Source organism: Oncorhynchus gorbuscha, linkage group LG12 (genome assembly GCF_021184085.1).
Source record: "Oncorhynchus gorbuscha isolate QuinsamMale2020 ecotype Even-year linkage group LG12, OgorEven_v1.0, whole genome shotgun sequence".
NCBI lineage: Eukaryota > Metazoa > Chordata > Actinopteri > Salmoniformes > Salmonidae > Oncorhynchus > Oncorhynchus gorbuscha.
Genome location: NC_060184.1, coordinates 35,226,158 through 35,253,251, shown reverse-complemented (window position 1 = coordinate 35,253,251; position 27,094 = coordinate 35,226,158). Strand labels below are relative to the sequence as shown.

At 43.0% G+C, this 27,094-nt stretch overlaps 1 protein-coding gene across 1 annotated transcript; it reads right to left on the bottom strand.

Annotated features, from left to right (window-relative positions):
- Positions 1–506: 506 nt before the first annotated feature.
- Positions 507–23,317, bottom strand: LOC123990930 (BTB/POZ domain-containing protein 9-like). The gene is made up of 11 exons (XM_046291955.1): positions 23,133–23,317; positions 21,904–22,122; positions 19,590–19,953; positions 19,079–19,346; positions 18,681–18,900; positions 13,540–13,659; positions 13,321–13,430; positions 12,956–13,145; positions 12,737–12,844; positions 12,551–12,629; positions 507–2,180 (listed from the first exon to the last, which is right to left on the bottom strand). The coding sequence occupies exons 2-11, from the start codon at positions 22,089–22,091 to the stop codon at positions 1,980–1,982; spliced, it is 1,848 nt and encodes a 615-aa protein (XP_046147911.1). The 5' UTR covers positions 22,092–22,122; positions 23,133–23,317; the 3' UTR covers positions 507–1,979.
- Between the last annotated feature and the right edge of the window lie 3,777 nt (positions 23,318–27,094).

The following is a 27,094-nucleotide window of genomic DNA, read 5'->3' as shown; positions in this document are numbered from 1 at the left end:
TCTTTTTGGGACAAACCAAAACATGAATCAGCTGTGAAGCAGGAGGATCACAAAATATATTTAACGTCAGAGTAGCCATTTGCACAACACATATTATTCGAAGTCACTTAGCTATCTAAATATATGGATCAGCGAAAATTTGCAATTGGAGTGCTTGAAGCATGAACGAGAAGCATTCTTGAGATAAAATTGGTTTCCAATCTATTGTCTCGCCCTTCCATAGAGCGTTTTAAATCTTTCACAGTATTAATTGGTACATTTACAGTGGTGTAAAACATGTCAAATACATACTGACTTACATGGGTCTTCATGACACACAAGTTGTACATATTTTGTTCCACATCTTTAATACAGTATTGTTTAAAAGCTTGATTGCCAGCTGGTAGGGTATCATGAGGATGGATGGACAAGGGTGCATTTAAAACCTGTATTAAATCAGCAATGTTAAAAAAAAACATTTGGTCTTTCAAGTTTGATGAGGGTTGCTAACAATAAATACTGCAAAATGAGTCAGACAACATTTAATGCAGTTTCCTGCAGCCACTGCCTGCAATAAAATGTACATGTATTGGCCCACTAACATTGGCCATAAGCAGAAATCACCAGTCTGAAGAAGCCTTTGGCACTCACTAATGCAAAACCTACTTGACTTTAGAAATCAATCAATATTTTTTTAAACACTAAGAGGTTGAGAGACTTTTCTGCTGAATCTCTATCAACATCTACAAAAGAGACCTCTTCTGAAAATAAATCCCAACGTATGTTAATGGCAGTGATATAGAAAAATGGATAAAAGTCTTCCCAAGCAATGGTGATATAGTACAGTAATGATATTGTACTAAGATGATATAACAAATTGCAATCAAAACTATTCAGAAAAGAGAATGGAAAATATATAGATATGAGAAGGGTAATCTGCTTTCTACTTAATTTGACTTTAAGTCAATGTTCAGCCCTCATGCAATAGCAGCAATGTGAAAGTATCTAAAGGATTGCTCAAATCTACTTGAAAGCTTGTAAAATAACAAAGGAGATATGAAAAAGTAGAGAGCAATATTAAGAGCCAAAAAACAAAGAAAGAGGGAAGAGGTGAGAGATAATAGGAAGCACAGCACTGAGAAATAAACTGTAGAGCCAACACAAAATTGAACAAATCAAACCACACAAACAAAATCATTGACAATACACATATCATATCTACATTTAGCAGTAAGCACAAGCAGCAATTAAAGTTGTCCTCATAAAGGCGAGGACAATAAAATGACAAAAACAAATCCATAGACAGAAATAGCTATTACCAGCACTGCACATTTCCCCAGTGCTTAATATACCTAGGTAACATCTTTCTTACAGTAAATATGGGGAACAATAAAGTGCCAAATATCAGCTGCTCATAGATTCTCCCTCCGATTTCCACAAAGTGCTGATGAATTTACCAAACATTGAAGTGCTGCTCAGCCAAAACTGCAATATTAGTCTTTAAGTCCAAATGGGGGGGGTGAATCAAATTAATTTCCCAGATATAAACCTTGAGCATAGGTGAATATGACCATGTTCACCTATGATTTTTCTTCAACATGAGTAGAAAATCATTGATAGTGGTATTGCATTGGTTAATCTTTGGATGAGCAGTACTGATTGCGTCTCCACTGGCCGGATAGCACCTGGCCCGACTAGGCTTTGAAGAGTGCCAACTGAGTACCCTTAAACCGGCAGCAAATGTGGGCTAATACCTTCACAGGAAATGTATGGACCAATTTACTCCATAGTCTTTTTCCCCACCATTGTCTATCATTTCAGACAGGGAGGACTGTATGAGCACCCTAAAAACCTGAAATTGATGTAAGATTCTGTTAACGTGTTAGAGGCTTATTTTTGTTATCAAAATTAATTGTATGCTTAGCAGCATTTTAGCAGTGCATCTTGTGTGATAGATAAAGGTTGTGCAAAATTGTTTTCTTGGGGGTTTTCCTTTTCTCTCAGAGGTGGGGTTGTGAGGAAGTGGAGGATGAGGATGAGGAGGGCTGGGAGGGGAGAAGGCTGTGGGTGCAGGATGGCTGCATGGGTCTAGGGTTCTGGGATGTGGAACTGGACTCAAAAGGTGATGCCTGCCCAAGACTACCCTCTTTCACCTCCTTGTCCAACTGGGTCGGACACTCAAAGTGGACACAATGGAACACCTGAAAGAGAGAGAGAAACAGGGAATGAGGAACGGATATACAACATTTTCCCCTGGTGCCACTAAGTTTTTCCAGATGGTGGCACCAGCCCATGATTTGCTTGCATCATGTGTTCCCCCGCATCGTCATGCAATAGAAAAACATATGTAATTATCAAATAATTAAAGTGCTTTATTAAGAAATGAGATAGAGGAATGAAAATATTTCTAACATTTTGTGATTAAAAATATGCACAACCAAATCCAGTGATAGTCATGAATATTGGGTTGACAATTAGACCATTGTCATTATATTTTACTATTAAAATAGGGCTCCAGAGATCTCCAGATGTTTAGAGATCTTTACGTGCACTAATATAATAGGCATATTTATTTAGGACTAATTTCCCACCTGAGTAAGTGGTGATCTAGTTAGCTAGATCACTAACTCTTATTATGAATTGGGTGGTTTGAGCCCTGAATGCTGAGCCGTCATATATCAGACCGTATACAATGGGTATGACAAAATACGTATTTTTATTGCTCTAAATTACATTGGTAACCAGTTTATAATAATAGCAAATATCGGTGGTATATTGGCCATACACCAAACACCCTCAGCCCTTATTGCTTAAATATAATACCCACTGCTAGTAGCCATGTATTAATCAGGCATAGCCTACCAATGAGGCCTATACAATCGCAATGGCCAATGCGCATTTCGCACACATGATCTCAAAGCCATATCAAAAATCTTGGTTGTAAAATAGTTGCTATTAAGCTCAATATGGAGAGTTGAGATTTTTTTGTTATACCACCAGAAAGCTGAGAACCACCTGTCCTCCCTTTAAAAATCAGTGATATTAGTATTACACAGGATAGCTGTGTTTCCCCCGCAATTGGATTTTGAAATGCTTTAAGATGTCCACCCTTGCTCCTGTACTCAAGAAAGTGAAAGTAACTGAAATAAATGACTATGCTACCCCATAGCACTCACTTCTGTCATCATGAAGTGCTTTGAGAGGCTAGTTAACGATCATATCACCTCCACCTTACCAGACACCCTAGACCCACAACAATTTGCATACACCCCAACAGATCCATGGGTGAACTAATCACCATCACACTGCCCTATCCCATCTGGACAAGAGGAATACCTATGTAAGAATGCAGTTCATCAACGACAGCTCAGTCTTCAACACCACAGTACCCTCCAAGCTCATCACTAAGCTCAGGGCACTAGGTCTGAACCCCACCCTGTGCAACTGAGTCCTGGACCTCCTGACTGGCTCACCCCTGTTGGTGAAGGTAGGCAACAACACCTCCACTACACTGATTCTCAACACGGGGGCCCCACAAAGGTGCGTGCTCATCCCACTGTACTCCCTGTTCAGCCATGACTACGTGGCCAAGCATGTCTCCAACTCAATCTTCAAGTTTGCAGACGACAACAATGGTAGGCCTGATTATCAACAACGACGAGACAGCTTACAGGGAGGAGGTGAGGGCCCTGGCAGATTGGTGCCAGGCAAATAACCTCTCCCTCAACATAAAAATAAATGAAAGAGCTGATTGTTGACTTCAGGAGACAGCAGAGAGAGAGAGCACATCCCCATCCACATGGCAGTAGTAGAGGGTGAAAAGCTTCGTTCTTCAGAGGGCACATCACTGACAACCTAAAATGGTCCAACATACAGTGTGGTGAAGAAGGCATAACAGTGCCTCTTCAACCTCAGGAGGTTGAATAAATTTGGCTTGGCCACTAAGACCATCACAAACTTCTACAGATGCACCATTGAGAGCATTCTGTTGGGTTGTATCACCGACTGGCATGGCAATTGCACCGTCCGCAACCTCAGGGCTCTCCAGAGGGTGGTGAGGTCAGCCTAACAACACTGGGGGCACATTGTTAATCCAAAATGCGTAGCAGTCAAACTTGTTTTTGTCTTGTCCCGTCCTGTGTTAATTGGTCTGTAAATAGTCTGGTTTTCCTTTTTCCCCCATATATATTTTAATCTCAATTTCCATCTACTAAACATACTTTCCTGCAACCAGCCTCACCCAATGTGGTACGGATCAGCTATTTTTTATACAATATAACTGGAAACTCCATCAGAAGCTAACCAGCAAACTAGCTACTCGTCATTGTTTGCCACTGCTAGCGACACTAGCCAGCTTTAGCTCGGACAATTACCTACCAATCTGAACAGCACGATATCAACCCAGAACATATCGGACTGGTTTTCTCCACTACATCACTGGATTCCTGCCGCAAGCTCTGGACCATTACACCGGATCATCACAGCTAACTAGCTGCAAACGAGTGGCTAACGCCTCTGTCCAAAAAGCAAGCACCAGTTAGCCCTGAGCTAGCCTCAAGCATGGCCCATCTCCCGGCAAGTCGACAGAGATTACCAGCTAATTCTTGGTCTACAAATACCTCTTTTGCCAATTTATTCACTGCTTTAGCACACTCTGCCAACCCTGATGTCTTAGCCTTGTCTGAATCATGGCTTAAGAAGGCCACCAAAAATTGTGAAATCTCCATCCTCAACATTTTCCATCAAGACAGAACTGCCAAAGGGGCAGAGTTGCAATCTTCTGCAGCGATAGCCTGCAGAGTCCTGTTTTACTATCCAGGTCTGTGCCCAAACAGTTTGAGCTTCTACTTTTAAAAATCCACCTTTCCAGAAATAAGTCTCTCACCGTTGCCGCTTGTTATAGACCCCCCTCAGTCCCCAAGCTGTGCCCTGGACACCATATATGAATTGATTGCCCTCCATCTATCTTCAGAGTCACTGCATCTATCACAGTGCCCTCCGTTTTGTCACCAAAGCCCCATATACCACCCACCACTGCGACCTGTATGCTCTCGTCTGCTGGCCCTCGCTACATATTCATCGCCAGACCCACTGACTCCAGGTCATCAATAAGTCTTTGGTCCAGCAGGTATATCTCACTGGTCATCCCCAAAGCCAACACCTCTGACCGCCTTACCGATCGCTGCAGCTGTACATCGCCCATCTGTAAATAGCCCATCCAATCTACCTACCTCATCTCCATATTGTTTGTACTTACTTTTTTTGCACACCAGTATTTCTACTTGCACATCATAATTTGCACATCTATCACTCCAGGGTTAACTTGCTATAAATTGTAATTACTTCACTACTATGGCCTATTTATTACCTTACCTCCTCACATCTTCTAGATACACTGTATATAGACTTTTTCTATTGTGTTATTGACTGTACGTTTGTTTATTCCATGTGTAACTAACCATGTGTTGTTGTTTGTGTAGCACTGCTTTGCTTTATCTTGGCCAGGTCACAGATGTAAATGGCCTACCTAGTTAAATAATTTTTTTTTTTTAAATTGAACATTTGTGGGCAGAACTGAAAAAAAAAGTGTGCGAGCACGGACGCCTACAAACCTGACTCAGTTACACCAGCTCTGTCAGGAGGAATGGGCCAAAATTCACCCACATTCTGGGAAGCTTGTGGAAGGCAGCCCAAAACGTTTGACCCAAGTTAAACAATTTAAAGGCAATGCTACTAAATACTAATTGAGTGCATGTAAACTTCTGACCCACTAGGAAAGTGATGAAAGAAAAAAAAGCTGAAAAAAAATCACTCTATTACTCTGACATTTCACATTCTTAAAATAAAGTGGTGATCCTAACTGACCTAAGACAGGGAATTTTTACAAGGATTAAATGTTAGGAATTGTGAAAAACTGAGTTTAAATCTATTTGGCTATGGTGTATGTAAACTTCTGACTTGAACTGTACATTTGAATTGACTAAAACCGTATGTAAACATAATTTCATTGACCAGTGTTCAATGACAATGTACACAGGGTAGAGTAACGGGTAGTAGCTGGCGAGTAACCGTGACTAAGTTCAGGGCAGGGTACTGGGCGGAGGCTGGCTGGTGATGACTTAACAGTCTGATGGCGATAAAAGCTGTTTTTCAGTCTCTCGGGCCCAGCTTTGATGCACCTGTACTGTCTCCACCTTCTAGAAATTAGTAGAGTGAACAGGCCATGGCTGAGATCCTTGATGATTTTCTTGGCCTTCCTGTGACACCGGGTGCTGTAGATGTCCTGGATGGCAGGCAGTTTTTATTTTGTTTCACCTTTATTTAACCAGCTAGGCCAGTTGAGAACAAGTTCCCATTTACAACTGCGACCTGGCCAAGGTGAAGCAAAGCAGTGCGACAAAAACAAGAGATGCACATGGGATACAGTCAATAACACAATAGAAAAATCTATATACAGTGTGTGCAAATGTAGAAAGATTAGGGATGTAAGGCAATAAATAGGCCATAATGGCAAAATAATTACAATTTAGCATTAAAACTGGAGTGATAGATGTGCAAGTAGAGATACTGGGGTGGAAAAGAGCAACAACAAAAAATAATATGAGGATGAGGTAGTTGGGTGGGTGGGCCATTTACAGATGGGCTGTGTACAGCTGCAGCGATCGGTAAGCTGCTCAGATAGCTGATGTTTGAAGTTGGTGAGGGAGATAAGTCTCCAACTTCAGCGATTTTTGCAATTAATTCCAGTCATTGGCAGCAGAGAACTGGAAGGCGGCAAAAGCAGGTGTTGGCTTTGGGGATGACCAGTGAAAAATACCTGCTGGAGTGTGTGCTACGGGTGGGTGTTGCTATGGTGACCAGTGAGCTGAGATAAGGCGGGGCTTTACCTAGCAGAGACTTATAGATGACCTGGAACCAGTAGGTTTGGCGACAAATATGCAGCGAGGGCCAGCCAAGGAAAGCATACAGGTCGCAGTGGTGAGTTGTATATGGGGCTTTAGTGACATAACGGACTGTGTTAGACTACATCCAATTTGCTGAGTAAGTGTTGGAGGCTATTTTGTATGTGACATCACCAAAGTCAAGAATCGGTAGGATAGTCAGATTTACGAGGGTATGTTTAGCAGCATGAGTGAAGGAGGCTTTATTGCGAAATAGGAAGCCAATTCTAGATTGGAGATGCTTAAAGTGAATCTGGAATGAGAGTTTACAGTCTAACCAGACACCTAGGACTTTGTAGTTGTAGAGTAGGGATGAACAGTCGGAAGGGCGGGTGTGGGCAGTGATCGGTTGAAGACATGCATTTAAGTTTACTAGCATTTAAAGAGCAGTTGGAGGCCACGGAAGGAGTGTTGTATAGCAATGGAGCTTGTTTGGAGGGTTGTTAACAGTGTCCAAAAGAAGGCCAGATGTATACAGAATGGTGTCGTCTGCGTAGAGGTGGATCAGAGAATCACCAGCGGCAAGAGCGACATCAATGATATATACAGAGAAAATAGTCAGTCCGGGAATTGAACCATGTGGCACCCCCATAGAGTCTGCCAGAGATCTGGACAACAGGCCCTTCGATATGACACACTGAACTATGTCTGAGGAGTAGCTGGTGAACCAGGCAAGACAGTCATTTGAGAAACCAAGGCTATGGAGTCTGCCGATAAGAATGCAGTGATTGACAGAGTCAAAAGCCTTGGCCAGGTCGATGAAGACAGCTGCACAGTACTGTCTTATCTATGGAGGTTATGATATCATTTAGGACCTTGAGCGTGGCTGAGGTGCACCCCTGACAAGCTCAGAAACCAGATTGCAGAGAAGGTACGGTGGGATTCGAAAAGGTCAGTGATCTGTTTGTTAACTTGGCTTTTCTAAGACTTTAGAAAGACAGGGTAGGATAGATATAGGTCTGTAGCAGTTTGGGTCTAGTGTCTCCCCCTTTGAAGAGGGGGGATGACTGCGGCAGCTTTCCAATCTTTAGGGATCTCAGACGATACGAAAGAGGTTGAACAGGCTAGTAATGGCGGTTGCAAAAATGGCAGCGGATAACTTTAGAGAGAAAGGGTCCAGATTGTCTATCCCAGCAGATTTGTAGGTGTCCAGATTTGCAGCTCTTTCAGAACATCCGCCATCTTGATTTGGGCAAAGGAGAAGCGGAAGGGGGCTTGGGCAGATTGCTGTGGGGGGTGCAGAGCTGTTGGCTGGGGTAGGGGCAGCCAGGTGGAAAGCATGGCTGGCCGTAGAAAAATGCTTATTGAAATTCTCAATTATCGTATATTCATCAGTGTTGACAGTGTTTACTAGCATCAGTGCAGTGGGCAGCTGGGAGGAGGTGCTCTTATTCTCCATGGACTTTACAGTGTCCCAAAACTTTTTGGAGTTAGAGCTACAGGATGCAAATTTCTGTTTCAAAAAGCTCGACCTGTCCCAAGTGTCCTGGAAGGATATTGACCTCATCACGTCAGTAGAGGATGCCTGGTTGCTTTCCTAACTGACTGTGTATTGGTTCCTGACTTACTTGAAAAGTTGCATATCACGGGGACTATTCGATGCTAGTGTAGTCCGCCACAGGATGTTTTCGTGCTGGTCGAGGGCAGTCAGGTCTGGAGTGAACCAAGGGCTATATCTGTTCTTAGTTCTACATTTTTTGAAAGGGTGGCAGCGTAGCCTAGTGGTTAGAGCGTTGGACTAGTAACCGGAAGGTTGCGAGTTCAAACCCCCGAGCTGACGAGGTACAAATCTGTCGTTCTGCCCCTGAACAGGCAGTTAACCCACTGTTCCCAGGCCGTCATTGAAAATAATAATATGTTCTTAACTGACTTGCCTGGTTAAATAAAGGAAAAAAAAAAAAGGGGCATGCTTATTTACGATGGTGAGGAAATTACTTTTAAAAAACAACCAGGCATCCTCTACTGACGTGATGAGGTCAATATCCTTCCAGGACACTTGGGACAGGTCGATTAGAAAGGCCTACTCGCAGAAGGTTCCTTGATAATTTGTGTGAGATTGAGGGCATCTAGTTTAGATTGTAGGACCGCTGGGGTGTTAAGCATATCCCAGTTTAGGTCACCTAACAGAACAAACTCTGAAGATAGATGGGGGGGGCAATCAATTCACATATGGTGTCCAGGGCACAGCTGGGAGCTGAGGGGGGTCTATAACAGGCGGCAACAGTGAGAGACTTATTTATGGACAGATGAAGTTGTAAGATTAGAAGCTCAAACTGTTTGGGCATAGACCTGGAAAGTATGACAGAACTTTGCAGGCTAACTCCTCCCACTTTGGCAAATATGTCGATGGAAAATGTTATAGTTGGGGACGGAAATTTTTGGTGGCCTTCTTAATTCAGGATTCAGACACGTCAAGGACACCAGGGTTGGCAAAGTGTGCTAAAGCAATGAGTAAAACAAACTTAGGGAGGAGGCTTCTGATGTTAAAAGCCTTGGTTTCATGCATGTTACGGTTACAGAAGTGAACAAATGAGAGCGCCTGTGGACATGCAGGGCCTGGGTTAACCTCCACATCACCTGAGAAAGAGGAGTAGGATGAGGGCACAGCTAAAGGCTATCAAAACTGATACAATACCCCATAATGACGAAGCAAAAACAGGTTTTTAGAAATGTTTCCAAATTGAAATATTAAAACCAGAAATACCTTATTTACATAAGAATTCAGACCCTTTGCTATGAGACTTGACATTGAGCTCAGGTGCATCCTGTTTTCAATGATCATCTTTGAGATGTTTCTAGAACTTTATTGGATGTGATTTGGAAAGGCACACACCTGTCTATATAAGGTCCCACAGTTGACAGTGCATGTCAGAGCAAAAACCAAGCCATGAGGTTGAAGGAATTGTCCGTCGAGCTCCGAAACAGGATTGTGTCGAGGCACAGATCTGGGGAAGGGTAGCAAAAAATGTCAGCAGCATTGAAGGTCCCCAAGAACAAAGTGGCCTTCATCATTCTTAAATGGAAGAAGTTTGGAACCGTCGAAACTCGTCCTATATCTGGCTGCCAGGCCAAACTGAGCAATCGGAGGAAAAGGGCCTTGGTCAGTGAGACGACCAAGAACCCAATGGTCACTCAGAGAGCTCTTGAGTTCCTCTGTGGAGATGGGAGAACCTTCCAGAAGGACAACCATCTCCGCAGCACTCCACCAATCAAGCCTTTATGGTAGAGTTGCCAGACGGAAGCAACTCTTCAGTAAAAGGCACATGACAGCTCGCTTGGAGTTTGCCAAGAGGCACCTAGAGACTATGAGAAACAAGATTCTCTGATCTGATGAAACCATGATAGAACTCTTTGGCCTGAATGCCAAGCATCCTCCTTGGCCTGAATGCCAAGTCTAAAGGAAATCTGTCATCATCCCTATGGTCAAGCATGGTGGTGGCAGCATCATCATGCTGTGGGGATGTTTTTCAGCGGCAGGGACTGGAAGACTAGTCAGGATCGAGGCAAAGGTGAACGGAGCAAAGTACAGACCTGCTGCAGAGCTCTCAAGACCTCAGACTGGGGCGAAGGTTCCCCTTCCAACAAGACAATGACCCTAAGCTCACAGCCAAGACAATGTAGGAGTGGCTTCGGAACAAGTCTCTGAATGTCCTTGAGTGTCCCGGCCAGAGTCCGGAGCTGATCGAACATCTCTGGAGAGACCTGAAAATAGCTGTGCAGCAATGCTCCCCATTCAACCTGACAGAGCTTGAGTGTATCTGCAGAGAAGAATGTGAGAAACTCCCCATATACGGGTGTGCCAAGCTTGTAGCGTCATACCCAAGACGATTCCAGGCTGTAATCTCTACCAAAGGTGCTTCAACAAAGTACCGAGAAAAGGGTCTGAATACTTGTTTTTTTTATTTGTAATAAATGAGCAAAAAGAAAATGTTGCTTTGTCATAATGGAGTATTGTGTGTAGATTCAGAATGACCTTCTTGATCCAAATCAGTCAGGTTTCAAGACTAGTCATTCAACTGAGACTGCTCTTCTCTGTATCACGGAGGCGCTCCGCACCGCTAAAGCTAACTCTCTCTCCTCTGCTCTCATCCTTCTAGACCTATCGGCTGCCTTCGATACTGTGAACCATCAGATCCTCCTCTCCACCCTCTCCGAGTTGGGCATCTCCGGCGCGGCCCACGCTTGGATTGCGTCCTACCTGACAGGTCGCTCCTACCAGGTGGCGTGGCGAGAATCTGTCTCCTCACCACACGCTCTCACCACTGGTGTCCCCCAGGGCTCTGTTCTAGGCCCTCTCCTATTCTCGCTATACACCAAGTCACTTGGCTCTGTCATAACCTCACATGGTCTCTCCTATCATTGCTATGCAGACGACACACAATTAATCTTCTCCTTTCCCCCTTCTGATGACCAGGTGGCGAATCGCATCTCTGCATGTCTGGCAGACATATCAGTGTGGATGACGGATCACCACCTCAAGCTGAACTTCGGCAAGACGGAGCTGCTCTTCCTCCCGGGGAAGGACTGCCCGTTCCATGATCTCGCCATCACGGTTGACAACTCCATTGTGTCCTCCTCCCAGAGCGCTAAGAACCTTGGCGTGATCCTGGACAACAAACTGTCGTTCTCAACCAACATCAAGGCGGTGGCCCGTTCCTGTAGGTTCATGCTCTACAACATCCGCAGAGTACGACCCTGCCTCACACAGGAGGCGCAGGTCCTAATCCAGGCACTTGTCATCTCCCGTCTGGATTACTGCAACTCGCTGTTGGCTGGGCTCCCTGCCTGTGCCATTAAACCCCTACAACTCATCCAGAACGCCGCAGCCCGTCTAGTGTTCAACCTTCCCAAGTTCTCTCACGTCACCCCGCTCCTCCGCTCTCTCCACTGGCTTCCAGTTGAAGCTCGCATCCGCTACAAGACCATGGTGCTTGCCTACGGAGCTGTGAGGGGAACGGCACCTCAGTACCTCCAGGCTCTGATCAGGCCCTACACCCAAATAAGGGCACTGCGTTCATCCACCTCTGGCCTGCTCGCCTCCCTACCACTGAGGAAGTACAGTTCCCGCTCAGCTCAGTCAAAACTGTTCGCTGCTCTGGCTCCCCAATGGTGGAACAAACTCCCTCACGACGCCAGGACAGCGGAGTCAATCACCACCTTCCGGAGACACCTGAAACCCCACCTCTTTAAGGAATACCTAGGATAGGATAAAGTAATCCTTCTCACCCCCTCCCCCCTTAAAATATTTAGATGCACTATTGTAAAGTGGTTGTTCCACTGGATGTCATAAGGTGAATGCACCAATTTGTAAGTCGCTCTGGATAAGAGCGTCTGCTAAATGACTTAAATGTAATGTAAATGTAGATTGAAGGAAAATCTATTTTAGAATAAGGCTGTAACTAACAAAATGTGACAAAAAGTCAAGGGGTCTGAATACTTTCCGAAGGCACTGTACATATCTATTTCTATATTCCAGATATATTCTGGATGCGACCAATACAACATTTTACTTACACAGCCAAGTCAAAGGGTTGCAAAATGTGACTAAATGGTTGCAGTATGGAGACCTGTAAATGAAAAATCCAGACAAAATATTATTTTTTATTACAGTTTATGCGCAATCTTCTCACCTCATTTGCAGTGTTGTTAGTTCCCACGATGCGAATAAAAGAGGCAGGCTGCTTGTCGAATTTGAGTGTCTGCCACGATCTGTTGAAGAAAAACAAAACTGTTAAAAGATCTGATGGACAGTATTATAAAAAGATAATCTGAAAAGAGTATGGGAAAGGGAGACTTGAAGACAGACGGAGTCTTACCGACATGGCACCTTGGTGCGGTCCACCACCTTTGTCCACTGCTGCTGATTGGTGGAGATCTCAATGTAGTAACTGTAGGATCGCTCATCACAATCCCACAGTAGAAGTCTGTCCAGATAGAAAATAACTAAATCATTAAGCATAATTTTTTTAATCAAATGTGCAGACGGATACAAAACCTACAAGACTCAACATGAGTGAACACACACACATCCCTACCTTAAGGAGCCAATAGTGTAGGGTTGAGCCAGTTGAATGACAATGGCCCCAGAGCCCAGCTGGTGACAGGTGTAGCCCGAGTCCCAGTCGTAGTTGTGCGTGTCCCCGTTGAGCAGAGCGTTTCTGCTCCGACTAACACCCTCGATGACACTGGAACAGGCCGCGATGGTAGCCACATTCTCATTTGGGACTGCAGATATGAAGGATGAATAAAAGCAGAGGCAAAAACCAATAGAAGAGAGAGAGAGGATTGGGAATCAAGAAGATGATTGGAGAGAGGAGTAAGAGATGTTTATGTTGATCCAACCTGGCATCTTAAGAATCATATGTAACACTAGTATAACGATTTGATATTCCTGCCTTACCGAGAATACCCTTTTCCAGAGTGAAGGAGCGGTGTGTGAACATGCACTCGAAAGCCACCAGATGGAAGACCTTGTTGACAGTGTTATGCGTCCCCACAATGCGCACATACCTGGGACACAAGGGAACAAATAAAAATCACACCCATTGTAGAACCAAAAGTCAAAATTGGTGCCAACCATAGGAAACCACAGGTAGAGATGCAAAGGGTGAGGCTTTACCTGGCCACACGTGGTGTAAAGAAGAGGTTCTGCCAAGAGCGACACAGGTACTTGGAATGGTCCACAACACGCACCCAATCCAGCTCATCCATGGACACTTCAATATAGTAGGAGTAAGACCTACACCAAAACAGATAGACCATACAAAACCCAGTTACCAAAGCATAGCTGATGAGTATCTCTATTATCAGCATGATAGAAACATTACTGCAATGTATACTGTACCAGTCAAAAGTTACTCATTCAAGGGTTTTTCTATATTTTTTCTATATTTTTACCATTTTCTACATTGTAGAATAATAGTGAAGAGATCAAAACTATGAAATAACACATATGGAATCATGGTTACTACAAAGCAAAATATATTTTATATTTGAGATTCTTCAAAGTAGCCACCGCTTGCCTTGACAGCTTTGCGCACACTTGGCTTTCTCTCATCCGGCTTCACCTGGAATGCACATATGATGAGCAATTGTTGGCTGCTTTTCCTTCACTCTGCGGTCCAACTCATCAATTGGGTTGATGTCGGGTGATTGTGTAGGCCAGGTCACATGATGCAACGCTTCATCACTCTCCTTAGTCAAATAGCCATTATACAGCCTGGAGGTGTTGGGTCATTGTCCTGTCGAAAAACAAATGATAGTCCCACTAAGTGCAATCCAGATGGGATGGCATATCGCTGCAGAATTCTGTAGTAGTCATGCCTTGAATTCTAAATAAAACATTGGACCGTGTCACCAGCAAAACACCCCGACACCATCACAACTCCTCCTCCACGCTTCACGGTGGGAACTATACATGCAGAGGTCATCCGTTCACCTACGCTGTGGTTGGAACCAAAAATCTCAAATTTGTACTCATCAGACCAAAGATTTCTACCTGTCTAATGTCCACCTCTTCATCTTATTGGTGTCCTTTAGTAGTAGTTTCTTGCAGCAATTCGACCATACTGCAGCGGTCTAGAGGCATCACTACAGTCCCTGGTTCGAATCAGGCTGTATCACTTCCGGGCGTGATTGGGAGTCCCATAGGGCGGCACATAATTGGCCCAGCGTTGTCCAGGGTAGGCAGTCATTGTAAATAAGAATTTGTTCTTAACTGACTTGCCTAGTTAAATAAAAAAGGCCATACACACCAAAAAGTTACTTTGTTGGCATTTACGCATGTCCCTATTACCAGCAAAAGATCATCAAAACCTATTTATTTCACTTACTTGCTGTGCTGTTTCGTTGTTCATTTGTTCAGTCGTTTCATTCTCAACCAGGATTTCATCATACATGTCAAGCAGTGAAGTTTCAGCTCTGTCAGTCCATGGCCTCTCTTCCTCGGTGCGCACTGTTACTGTCTGTTTCCATCTTGTCCAGCTGTTCATGTAACATTTCACGTAAACCCTGTTTTCAGGTCTGCATCGAAGTAGCGGTCCTTGTACCTAGCTCAGAGAGAATGGCACCGAATCGCTTGTTCATAGCCTTGAGTACTTTTGTAAGTTAACCCCACGGTCTGTGTCGGCAGTTTTGTTGCGCAGGCGTTTCAGTGCCATGACAGAGGGTACCACATCTGCTGCAAAAGCAGTTGATTAGCTTATTTCTCCAGTCAATTGTTCAAATGGCGCTAGGAGTGTTCATGTTCCCAAGTTTCAAACATACTCTAAAATGCAATTGAAATGGCAGCAGCAGTATGAGAACAAGCACATTATTCAGCAAGCAAAACGACTTTCCTCAGTACGAAATCCTCGTTGACCCACTGTGCTTTCAGACTCTGCATGATCATGGGGCTGACATCGTTGGTCCAAATGTCAGTCGTGAAGCTAATAGCAGTGACACTCATAGCAAGTAGCTCAAATATGTACGTTTCAACAACACTAATTCCGGTAGGGTAACATCTGAAAAAGTGTGCACTGGGGCTCGACCAGTCGGCGAAAGCCAACATCATCCACGACAGAGGACGGTTGATTGTCAAGGGCAAATAATTATATTATTATCTTGGCGTTAATGGATTCCGACCTTTGTCGTCTTGCTGAAATTCTTACTCTTTATAATGACTGCTCAACTTTTTTTTTGTTCTGTGTAGCGCTGAATTTTCCATCGCGTCATTACGTCATCTACTTACATTATATAGATGTCAGCTTTGACATCGGTTTTGCACATCGCCATTAAACTAGACAGACATTGGGCCAATGTCTATGTTGGCATTTTTAGCAAATATCGTCCGATTCCAATATGCTCATCGACATATCGTGCATCCCTACTGTGAAGCATTTATTTGGGCTGCAATTTCTGAGGCTGATAACTAATGATCTTATCCTCTGCAGCATAGGGAACTATGGGTCTTCCTTTCCTGTGGCAGTCCTCATGAGATCTAGTTTAAAATCAAACTTTGACACGTGCCGAATGCAACGAGTGTAGACCTCCCGTTAATGCTTACTTACAAGCCCTTAACCAACAGTGCAGTTCAAGAAGAATTAAGAAAATATTTACCAAAGAAACTAAAGTAAAAAATACAAACAAATAACGAGGCTATATCCAGGGGGTACTGGTCCCGAGTCAGTGTGCGGGTACAGGTTAGTTGAGGTAGTTTGTACATGTAGGTAGGGGTGAAGTGACTATGCACAGATAACAGCGAGTAGCAGCAGTGAAAACAAATGGGGGGGGGGGGTGAAAATGTAAATAGTCCGGTGGTCATTTGATTAATTGTTCAGGAGTCTTATGGCTCCGGTACTGCTTGCCGTGCGGTAGCAGAGAAAACAGTTTATGACTTGGGTGACTGGACTGATAATTTTACGGGCTTTCCTCTGACACCGCCAATTATATAGGTCCTGAATGGCAGGAAGCTTTGTGAATGTTGACCTGTTTAAAGGTCTTGCTCACATCGGCTACCGAGAGCGTTACCACAGTCACCCAGAACAGCTGGTGCTCACGTGCATGTTTCAGTGTTGCTTGAAGCGTGCATAAAAAGGCATTCAGCTCGTCTGGTAGGCTTGCGTCACTGGGCAACTCGTGTCTGGGTTTCCCTTTGTAGTCCGTAATAGTTTTCAAGCCCTGCCACATCCGACGAGCGTCAGAGCAGTTGTAGTAGGATTCAATCTTAATCCTGTATTGATGCTTTGCCTGTTTGATGGTTCGTCTGAGGGCATAGCAGGATTTCTCATAAGCATCCGGATTAGTGTCACACTCCTTGAAAGCGGAAGCTCTAGCATTTAGGTCAGTGCGGAAGTTGCCTGTAATCCATGGCTTCTGGTTGGGGTATGTACGTACGGTCACTGTGGGGATGATGTTGTCGATGCACTTATTGATGAAGCAGATGACTGAGGTGGTATACTCCTCAATTCCATTGGTTGAATCCTGGAACATATTCCAGTCTGTGCTAGCAAAACAGTCCTGTAGCGTAACATCCGCGTCATCTGACCACTTGCGTATTGAGCGAGTGCTTTAGTGGAGGATCAGGAGGATAGAATTATGGTCAGATTTGCCAAATGGAGGGCGGAGGAGAGCTTTGTATGCATTTCTGTGTGTGGAGAAAAGGTGGTCTAGAATTTTTTTCCACCTCTGTTGGCACCTGTGACATGCTGGTAAAAATGTGGTAAAACTGATTTAAGTTTGCCTGCATTAAAGTCCCCAGCCACTAGAATCACCGCTTCTCGATGAGCATTTTCTTGTTTGCTTATGGCCTTATAGAGTTGGTTGAGTGCAGTCTTAATGCCAGCATCGGTTTGTGGTGGTAAATAGATGGCTAAGAATAATATAGATTAGAACTCTTGGTAGATAGTGTGGTCTACAGCTTATCATAAGGTACTCTACCTCAGGTGAGCAATACCTCGAGACTCCTTTAATATTAGACATCGCGCACCAGTTGTTTTGACAAATAGACAACCCCCACCCCTTGTCTTACCAGACGTAGCTTCTCTCTCCTGCAGGTGCATGGAAAATTCCACCAGCTCTATATTATCCATGTCATCGTTCAGCCACGACTCGGCGAAACATAAGATATTACAGTTTTTAATGTCCCGTTGGTAGGATAATCTTAATCATAGGTCATCAATTTTATTTTCCAATGATTGCACGTTAGACATTAGGACGGATGGTTGTGAGAGTTTACATGTTTTGCCTATGGATTCTCAGAAGATAGCCCGATCTGTGCCCCCATTTCCTCCTCCTTTTCGTCACGCAAATGACAGGGATTTGGGCCTGTTCCCGGGAAAGCAGTATATCCTTCTCGTCGGACTTGTTAAAGGAAAAAACTTCTTCCAGTTCGCGGTGAGTAGTCACTGTTCTGATGTCCAGAAGTTATTTTCGGTCATAAGAGATGGTAGCAGCAACATTATGTACAAAATAAGTTAAAAAGTAAGTTAAAAACAATGAAAAATTAAAATAGCAGTTGGTTAGGAGCATTTAAAACATCAACCATCCTCTTCGGTGCCATCTTAGCACTTGATGGTTTTTGCGAATGCACTTGAAGAAACTTTCAAAGTTCTTGAAATATTGTGTATTGACTGACCTTCATGTCTTAAAGTAATAATGGACTCAATTCTCTTTGCTTATTTGAGCTGTCCTTGCCATAATATAGACTTGGTCTTTTACCAAATAGGGCTCTTCTGTATACCACCCCTACCTGTCACATCACAATTGAAAACACATTGAGGAAAGACATTGCACAAATTAACTTAAGGCACACATGTTAATTGAAATGCATTCCAGGTGTTGAAGCTGGCTGACAGAATGCCTAGAGTGTGCAAAGCTGTCATCAAGGCAAAGTGTGGCTACTTTGACAAATCTCAAATATAAAATATATTTTGATTTGTTTAACACTTTTTTGGTTACTAAATGATTCCATATGTGTTATTTCATAGGTTTGATGTCTTCACTATTATTATACAATGTAGAAAAAAAAGAAGAAAAACTTAGAATGAGTAGGTGTGTCCATACTTGACTGGTACTGTATATAAAAACATTGCTCATCAGTTGAGCAAAACCTTCAGAGAGGAATTAATGTGTGTTTGATAGCTTACAATGCAGTTAGACTTAGCAGAATCACTGATTGGCATATCACCTTGCATCCCAAATATTTACTCATTATGTGATCAAGATTAGAGATTGTGCCTTGCTTAAACTGATACCTTAAAACATGCTGGATGTCTCACTCACCGGCTGTCCCGGTCCCAGAGCAGGATGCGGATGTGGTTGATGATAGAGGCCTGGCCCAGTTTGATCTGAAGGCCAGCGCGGCCGTCCTCCTCGATGGGGTGTCTGGAGAAGCCGTGGTCCAGGTCGTAGTTCTGGGTGTCTCCGTCCAGCAGAGCTGACTTCAGCTCTCCCTTCACCACCTGGGCCCCGTACTTCATGGTGGCAATGTTCTCCTCGGGGACTGCAAGACACAAAGGCATCACATTGAATACATAATATTAAATACATATCGCTCACACACACGGAATACAAAGAGACACAAACAGAATTCACACGCAAACAGAATACACAGACTCCCATTGACAATTTAAGCTATTAGTTGCTGACTACTAGAACAGGACCGGAAGCGACAGACTCACTGAGCATGCCGCGGTAGTTGAGGTCCATGTCACGACTCTCTGAGCGGGTCTTGATGGCATCCAGCAGGTCGTCTGGGTTGAGCAGTCCCGAGGGACGCACCACGTTTAGCATCTCCGTCAGGCTCATGAGCGGCAGCCGCACAGCTGCCATCACATCCTGCGTGGAGCTTCCCTCGCCGTTCTGCCGGCTCCAATGACACAGCGCCTGGAAGATCTCCTTCTCGCTCGCTGCAAATGAGTCCCTCCGTAACACAGTCAGCAGAGCAGTCTGCACAGAGAGAGAGAGGATAAAAATATATTTAATACTACTTCTATCAAATTGGATTCAGTCATATTTACTCAATCTGTGTCTTGTTCATTAGGGCACAATGAAAATCGTTTGAAAACATTTCACAAAATTATGATTTTTAAAAATGCATTTCTTAGTAGTCCAGGTAGTTCCCTTCCTGTTTTGGTCCTGTTCTTCCATGTTTGTTGCCTAATGAACAAGACCCTGCCAACTCTCACTCACCTTGGACAATGTGAGGAAGCCGTCTGAGGCCAGGACCTCCGGGGCGTGACGGTCCATGAAGGCACAGCACGCTGCACTGAGCGCACTCAGACAGTACAGGCTGGCCACGTCAAACACCAAACACACATTGTGCGTATGCAGGATGGTGCGCAAGAACTCTGAGGTAGAGTCCTCTAGTGGCTGGAGGCCATAGCGGTGGGCCAGACCCAGGAAGTCCAGCAGCACCTCCTCACGGGCTGAGCTGAGGCTAGCCCGGCCCGTGTAAAGGTAGTTGAGGAGCATGGAGAAGGCCTCGGCTCGAGTCTCCTCCAGGGTCACCTCCGCCTGCGGCTGGGACTCCTTCATCCCGCCATACAGCAGAGCTCTGGGGAAAAGGATTACACATCTCAGACTGTTACCTAGTCCTAGCTACTCCTTTTAGTGTGCTCATATGGAGTATGTTAAGATTCTGAAATACAAATGTTCACAATTTATTCAAGATTAAAAATATGAATATCTAAAATGTCTACAAATAAGCTAAATCAAAAATGGTAGTTGAGATATTTATAATGTTGAATAAATTAATGTCAACATTTGTATTTTAGAATTTAGAGGTCGACAGATTATGATTTTTCAAAGCCGATACCGATTATTGGAGGACCAAAGAAAGCAGATACCGATTAAAATCGGACGATTTTTATATATTTGTAATAATGACAATTACAACTAAACGGAATGAACACGTATTTTTACTTAATATAATACAAACACAAATCAATTTAGTCTCAAATAAATAATGAAACCTGTTCAATTTGTTTTAAATAATGGAAAAAACAGTGTTGGAGAAGGAAGTAAAAGTGCAATATGTGCCATGTAAAAAAGCTAACGATTAAGTTCCTTGCTCAGAACATATGAAAGCTGGTGGTTCCTTTTAACATGAGTCTTGAATATTCCCAGTTAAGAAGTTTTAGGTTGTAGTTGTTATATGACTATTTCTCTCTATACCATATGTATTTCATATTCCTTTGACTATTGGATGTTCTTATATGCACTACAGTATTGCCAGCCTAATCTCGAGAGTTGATGGGCTTGAAGTCATAAACAGTGCTGTGCTTTAAGCATTGCGAAGAAATGCTGGCAAACACAGGAAAGTGCTGTTTGAATGAATGCTTACGAGTCTGCTGCTACCTACCACCACTCAGTCAGACTGCTCTATCAAATATCTAATCATAGACTTAATTATAATATAATAAACACACAGAAATACGAGCCTTAGGTCATTAATATGTTCAAATCCGGAAACAAAACATTTATTCTTTCAGTGAAATACAGACCCGTTCCATATTTTATTGAACGGGTGGCATCCAATAAGTCTAAATATTGCTGTTACATTGCACAACCGTCAATGTTATGTCATAATTATGTAAAATTCAGGCAAATTAATTACGGTCTTTGTTAGGAAGAAATGGTTTTCACACAGTTCGCAACGACCCAGGCGGCCCAAACTGCTGCATGTACCCTGACTCTGCTTGCACAGAATGCAAGTACCACAATTTCCCTAGATAATATTGCCTTCAAACATGAATTTATTTTAATTAACTAAATATGCAGGTTTAAAAATATATATTTGTGTATTGATTTTAAGAAAGGCATTGATGTTTATGGTTAGGTATATTGGTGCAACGACAGTGCTTTTTCGCAAATGTGCTTGTGAAATCATCACCCGTTTGGCGAAGTAGCCTGTGATTCGATGATAAATTAACAGGCACCGCATTGATTATTTTTCAACACAGGACAAGCTAGTTAAACTAGTAATATCATCAACCATGTGTAGTTAAATAGTGATTATGTTATGATTGTTTTTTATAAGAGAAGTTTAATACTAGCTAGCAACTTACCTTGGTTCCTTGCTGCACTTGTAACAGGTGGTCAGCCTGCCACGCAGTCTCCTCGTGGAGTGCAATGTAATCGGCCATAATCGGCGTCCAAAAATGTCGATTACCGATTGTTATGAAAACTTGAAATCGGCCATGCCGATTAATCGGCCGACCTCTAATCTAGACATACTCCATATGTTAAAGCACTCAATAAAGAGTAGATTGACATCAAGATGTTCTGTATCATATATGGTTCACCGATCACAAGGTCTTACAGGAGGCATCCTAAAAAGGATGTAAAATGGCCACTTACATCATGATTTTCTCGAAAATGGTTTGTGATACAAATGTAAAAAGCATGTAAAACAATCCTTCCTCCCAATGCAGTCCCTATGTGAGAATTGCCAGAACAATCTGAGATACCAAAAATATTTTACAACCACCTTAAACAGCTATACCTGAAGTAGTGACAGCGTGCTGCCAAGATGACCCTATGGGCCGGAAAGCGTTTCTCCTCCACAATGAAGGTGACATCACTGTACTCTTCACCTGGAACCAAAGCACCCAGCTGCTCGGAGAGTAGATGGATGTGGTCAATCTCTGACACTGAGGCCAGTGGACGCAAAGGATGACTGTTGCTACTCATTGTGGTTAGACTTGGGGCGTCTCAATAACATCTGACAGAAGAGAAGACAAGCTGGTTAATTGGTGTCATTGAACCTGACAGTGCACACACTGTCTCAAGTATCTAGCTACAGTAGCTAACTTTTGATAACTGTAGCCCTTGAACAGCCCTGTTCAATGAAGGTCCTGGAGGGCGGAAACACTTCTGGTTTTCATCATCTACTTCTAATATTGGACTAGTTCATCATAAGTGCAATAAACTAAAAGGCAGGTAGAAACAAAAACCAGAAGTGTTTCGGCCCTGGCTCCGGAATTTAACAGCCCCGCTGTAGACGGAGCTAGCGGATAACAGTTAGATAGCTACTGTGTAATGTGGGTAACAATGACATTATGCATTTGTTATAATAGGTAGACAACATGAAATACAGGAATCATCTAACTAGCTAATAAATCATGAATGTGAAACTATTCAGCGTAGCTAGCAATATCAGCCACTGAGGCAAAGATTCGTATAACTAAACCAAGCCACACCACACCACACCACAGCCTGTCGTTTCAAATGGGAACAAATTAGTAATAGTGGGCAAAACAGGCAAGGTGGGCCCAGCCATGCACGGGCTAGCGAGATCTTATTGGCGCGTTCAAGATACTATTTGCAAATTTCCTTTAAGGGCCGCCTACTCTGCGAAGGGCGTGTGTGTAATAACTTAATTCGCCTTTGCAATCTTGCTTAACGACGCAATTATTTTTTACTTTGGCAAATGGTGAAGTCTACAAAACGCAGTCCACTCTGTTCGTAACAAATTCTAGTTTTTGGAACAGAAAAATGTATTGAGATCAAATGTTTCATCGATGAGAAAATTAGGAGAATGTCGGGCAAAATCCATCTCGTTCCATCTTCTTCCACTACCTGCCACTGAGCTTCCCCTCACTACCATAACGCTAAGCGGTTGCTTCACATTTGTACATCCGGTGAAATATCTGTCTCATTGTTATATCTGTCCTACTGATCTGTGATGCGGTCAACTGATACAGCAGCTTGGGTTTCACCCGTGTGACATACCTGCACAATAAGCATATCCACGTCGTTCACCCTTCCACGAAGCCTCTTCCTTGACGTTATTTTCCCCTTTATTCAATCAAATGATCGTATTGAACATTTCGTCATGAATAATTGCTAGCAGTACTAAAAAAACGCTACCATTGCAAACACCACTAAGTAGGGTGTCAACCCGGATGTTGTTAGGGTGGGGAGAACGGCACTGTTCCATGAAACAATAGCGCCCCTTGTGTATGGACAAACATTGTAAATGCAGGTGGTGGATGTAACACATGCGAAAATGATCACTTAACAACAATGTCAATTCCTGTAAATCTCAACAGTTTGTGATTGCGGCTCGCAATTCGGGTTGTTCCTGCATCTGGACATTATTGAATCTGCAAGAACCCCCTTTGAGCATACATTTACATTACATTTAAGTCATTTAGCAGACGCTCTTATCCAGAGCGATTTACAAATTGGTGCATTCACCTTGTGACATCCAGTGGAACTTAAAATCTTTTAAGGCGGGGGGGGTGAGAAGGATTACTTTATCCATTGATTTATCCAGGATTACATACCATTGATTCCTGCATGAACGCCCCCCTCACTTATGCAATCTCTATTTTTTACACTTTAAGCGCCATCTTCATGCATGTGTGAAACCACAGTTACCAACGTTTTTTTTAATGACTAACCCAGCTCATCTCTGAAGTTACTGTCTTTGTGATACATTTGATATTCTCGGTTTCCTCTCATTGTCTAAGGGGTGGGTGGCACAAGTTATCAAAGCCACAGTCAAAATTGGCCAAATGGTAAAAATTCATTAACACAGGCATTTGCTTTTTGGACTTAATTTAAGGTTAGTCGTAATGTTAGCAGTGCAGTTATGGTTAAGGTTAAAATCAGACTCTAAGAAGATACCTTGTAGAAATAGGCAGAGTTTAGTCATTGTTATGACTGTGGCTGTGGTAAAGTCTACTTTGCCATGTGATTACCATGTGGAACAAATGTAAATAAAAGTATAGTTGTCATAGCTAGCTAGCTACCGGTGCCCCACCTCCCACCTGCTGTGTACCGGAGTCCTAACAATGGCCGTGTTCGAGAGGATCAAAACTGTGATGTATCATGGGTAAATTGTGACTGACTGATCTACAAATAATAATTAGAAGTTATTTATGATAATAAATAATTAGACACTTCTTGTAAATCTACATAAGGAAACTACTGATGCTATGGTTACCAAATAAATAGGCTGAATGGTCTAGTTGGCTAAATCTTTACAATTTGAATAAAAACGCGATGTCGAAAATACGTGAAATGATCCACATCTCTGTTTATTGCAGACACAGGCTGGGATTAGATCAACCTCAGCCAAATAACACCAGGAGCAGCTAATCATCCTGGCTTTAGTAAATCATCTTCATTCTCAGTTTGTCTCATCCAAATATATCCAATAATTTCTCTGTATTGTGTTGATAAAAGGTTATGTAGAAGGGTGAGCCGGTTAAGGATCGATTCAGACAAGGTGTTCAAATTGTACTACAAGCGACAGTTTATTCAGAGTGAGAATATCTGGTACACGTAAATACGGCTCTCCAGTTCGCTCGCACAGAACAGCAGGAAAAGAGAAAGAGTGAACCGTTACAATACAATTTATACAAAACAGAAAGTAGGTTGATCCTGGGAGATCGGATCTTTGGATTGGTTCAGCTGGGCCGTCCGTCTGTAGTCTTCCGCCATTGGCTCAGCTGGGCCGTCCGTCACTCTAGAATCCCGCCGTCACATCCGTTCAGCTAAAGGAGACTGTGTGTGCTGGTTTGGCAGTCAGTGTGTAATGTGGGAGCTATCCTGTAGGGGACCCCACAGGCTTTACTGTGAGTTGTAGCCATGTATTTAGCAGTAGGCTGATCACTTGCATAAGAGAATAGCAATTCTTTACAATTGTTACGAGTAATCCCATCCTTTTCTTTTAGTCAGTTTCTTAGGTGTCCATAGTATACCCAAGCAGATTAAAGAATATATATACAGTACCAGTCAAAAGTTTGGACACTCCTACTCATTCAAGGTTTTTTCTGAATTTTTACTATTTTCTACATTGTAGAATAATAGTGAAGACATCAAAACTATGAAATAATACATATAGAATCATGGAGTAACCAAAAAAGTGTTCAAAATATATTTTACATGTTAAATTCTTCAAAGTAGCCATCCTTTGCCTTGATGACAGCTTTCCACAATCTTGGTATTCTCTCAACCAGCTTCACCTGTCATGCTTTTCCAACAGTCTTAGAGGAGTTCCCACATATGCTGAGCACTTGTTGGCTGCTTGTCCTTCACTCTGTGGTCCACCTCATCCCAAACCATCTCAATTGGGTTGAGGTCGGGTGATTGTGGAGGCCAGATGACCTGTCCTTACACAGCCTGGAGGTGTCATTGTCCTGTTGAAAACCAATTATAGTCCCACTAAGTGCCCCATAGCACTCACTTCTGTCATCATGAAGTTCTTCGAGAGGCTAGTCAAGGATCATATCAGCTCTATCTTACCTGACACCCTAGGCCCACTTCAATTTGTTTACCGCCCCAATAGATCCACAGATGATTCAATCGCCATGTCACTGCACACTGCTCTCTCCCATCTGGACAAGAGGAATACCTATGTAAGAATGCTGTTCATTGACTATAGTTCAGCATTCAACACCATAGTAGGTCTGAATCCCTCATATAAAATTCAACTGCACATATGTTTTGAAAATATACTGTACTTAAATATATTTTGTGAAAATGTAAGTTAAAAATAGTTTAATTGAAAGCTAAACCTTGTTCAAAGTATCTCTGTTTTTCTAACAAGCATTGCAGAACGGGTTACAATTTCAATTTCATCCCCCAGAAAAAATAACAAATATTATGTTTGTGCTGGTTGATAAAATACTTTTATTTATGAAAAAGATGTTTGAAAAGGGTATTTTGTTTTTAAATGATATAGTTATTTGGAATGGTAAAGTTATGTCTTTCATGGAGCTATTGGAATTGTATGGGAAGGTCTGCTCAATCCCAAGATTACAAACAATTGATTACAGCATGAAACCAAAAATGGAAAAGGAGGTGGCAGCGGGAGGAGGTAGGGAACTGGTCTATCTACCCAATATAAAGGATCAAAACTGGCAGAGGTACAAAATAGCATAAATAGGAAAGTATACCAGTTTCATTTGAGGACCAGGATGTTTACAACTGTGCCATACAGATTGCAAAATAGCTGTCAGTCTTGTAACTACCACTTTCTGCCACTTTCAAGGAGCGGGACAAACCCGGAAGCTTATAAGAAATCCCGCTATGCCCTCTGACGAATCATCAAACCGGCAAAGTGTCAATACAGGACTAAGATCGACTCGTGCTACACTGGCTCTGACGCTCGTTGGATGTGGCAGGGCTTGCAAACCATTACAGACTACAAAGGGAAGCACAGCCGAGAGCTGCCCAGTGACACAACACCATTATCCCAGAAACCCTATACCCACTCCAATTGGCATACCGCCCCAATGGTGTCAGAGGAAGGCCCTAAAAATTGTCAAAGACTCCAGTCACCCTAGTCATAGACTGTTCTCTCTGCTAACACATGGCAAGCAGTACCGGAGCGCCAAGTTTAGGTCCAAGAGGCTTCTAAACAGCTTCTACCCCCAAGCCATAAGACTCCTGAACACCTCATCAAATGACTACCCAGACTATTTGCATTGCCCCCCTCCCAACCTTTTACACCGCTGCTACTCTCTGTTGTTATAATCTATGCATAGTCACTTTAATAACTCTACCTACATGTGCATATTACCTCAACTAACCGGTCCCCCCCACACATTGACTCTATGCCAGTACCCCCTGTATATAGTTTCAGTTTCGCTATTGTTATTTTACTGCTGCTCTTTAACTACTTGTTACATTTATTTCTTATTCTTATCTGTATTTTTTTAAACTGCATTGTTGGGGCTCGT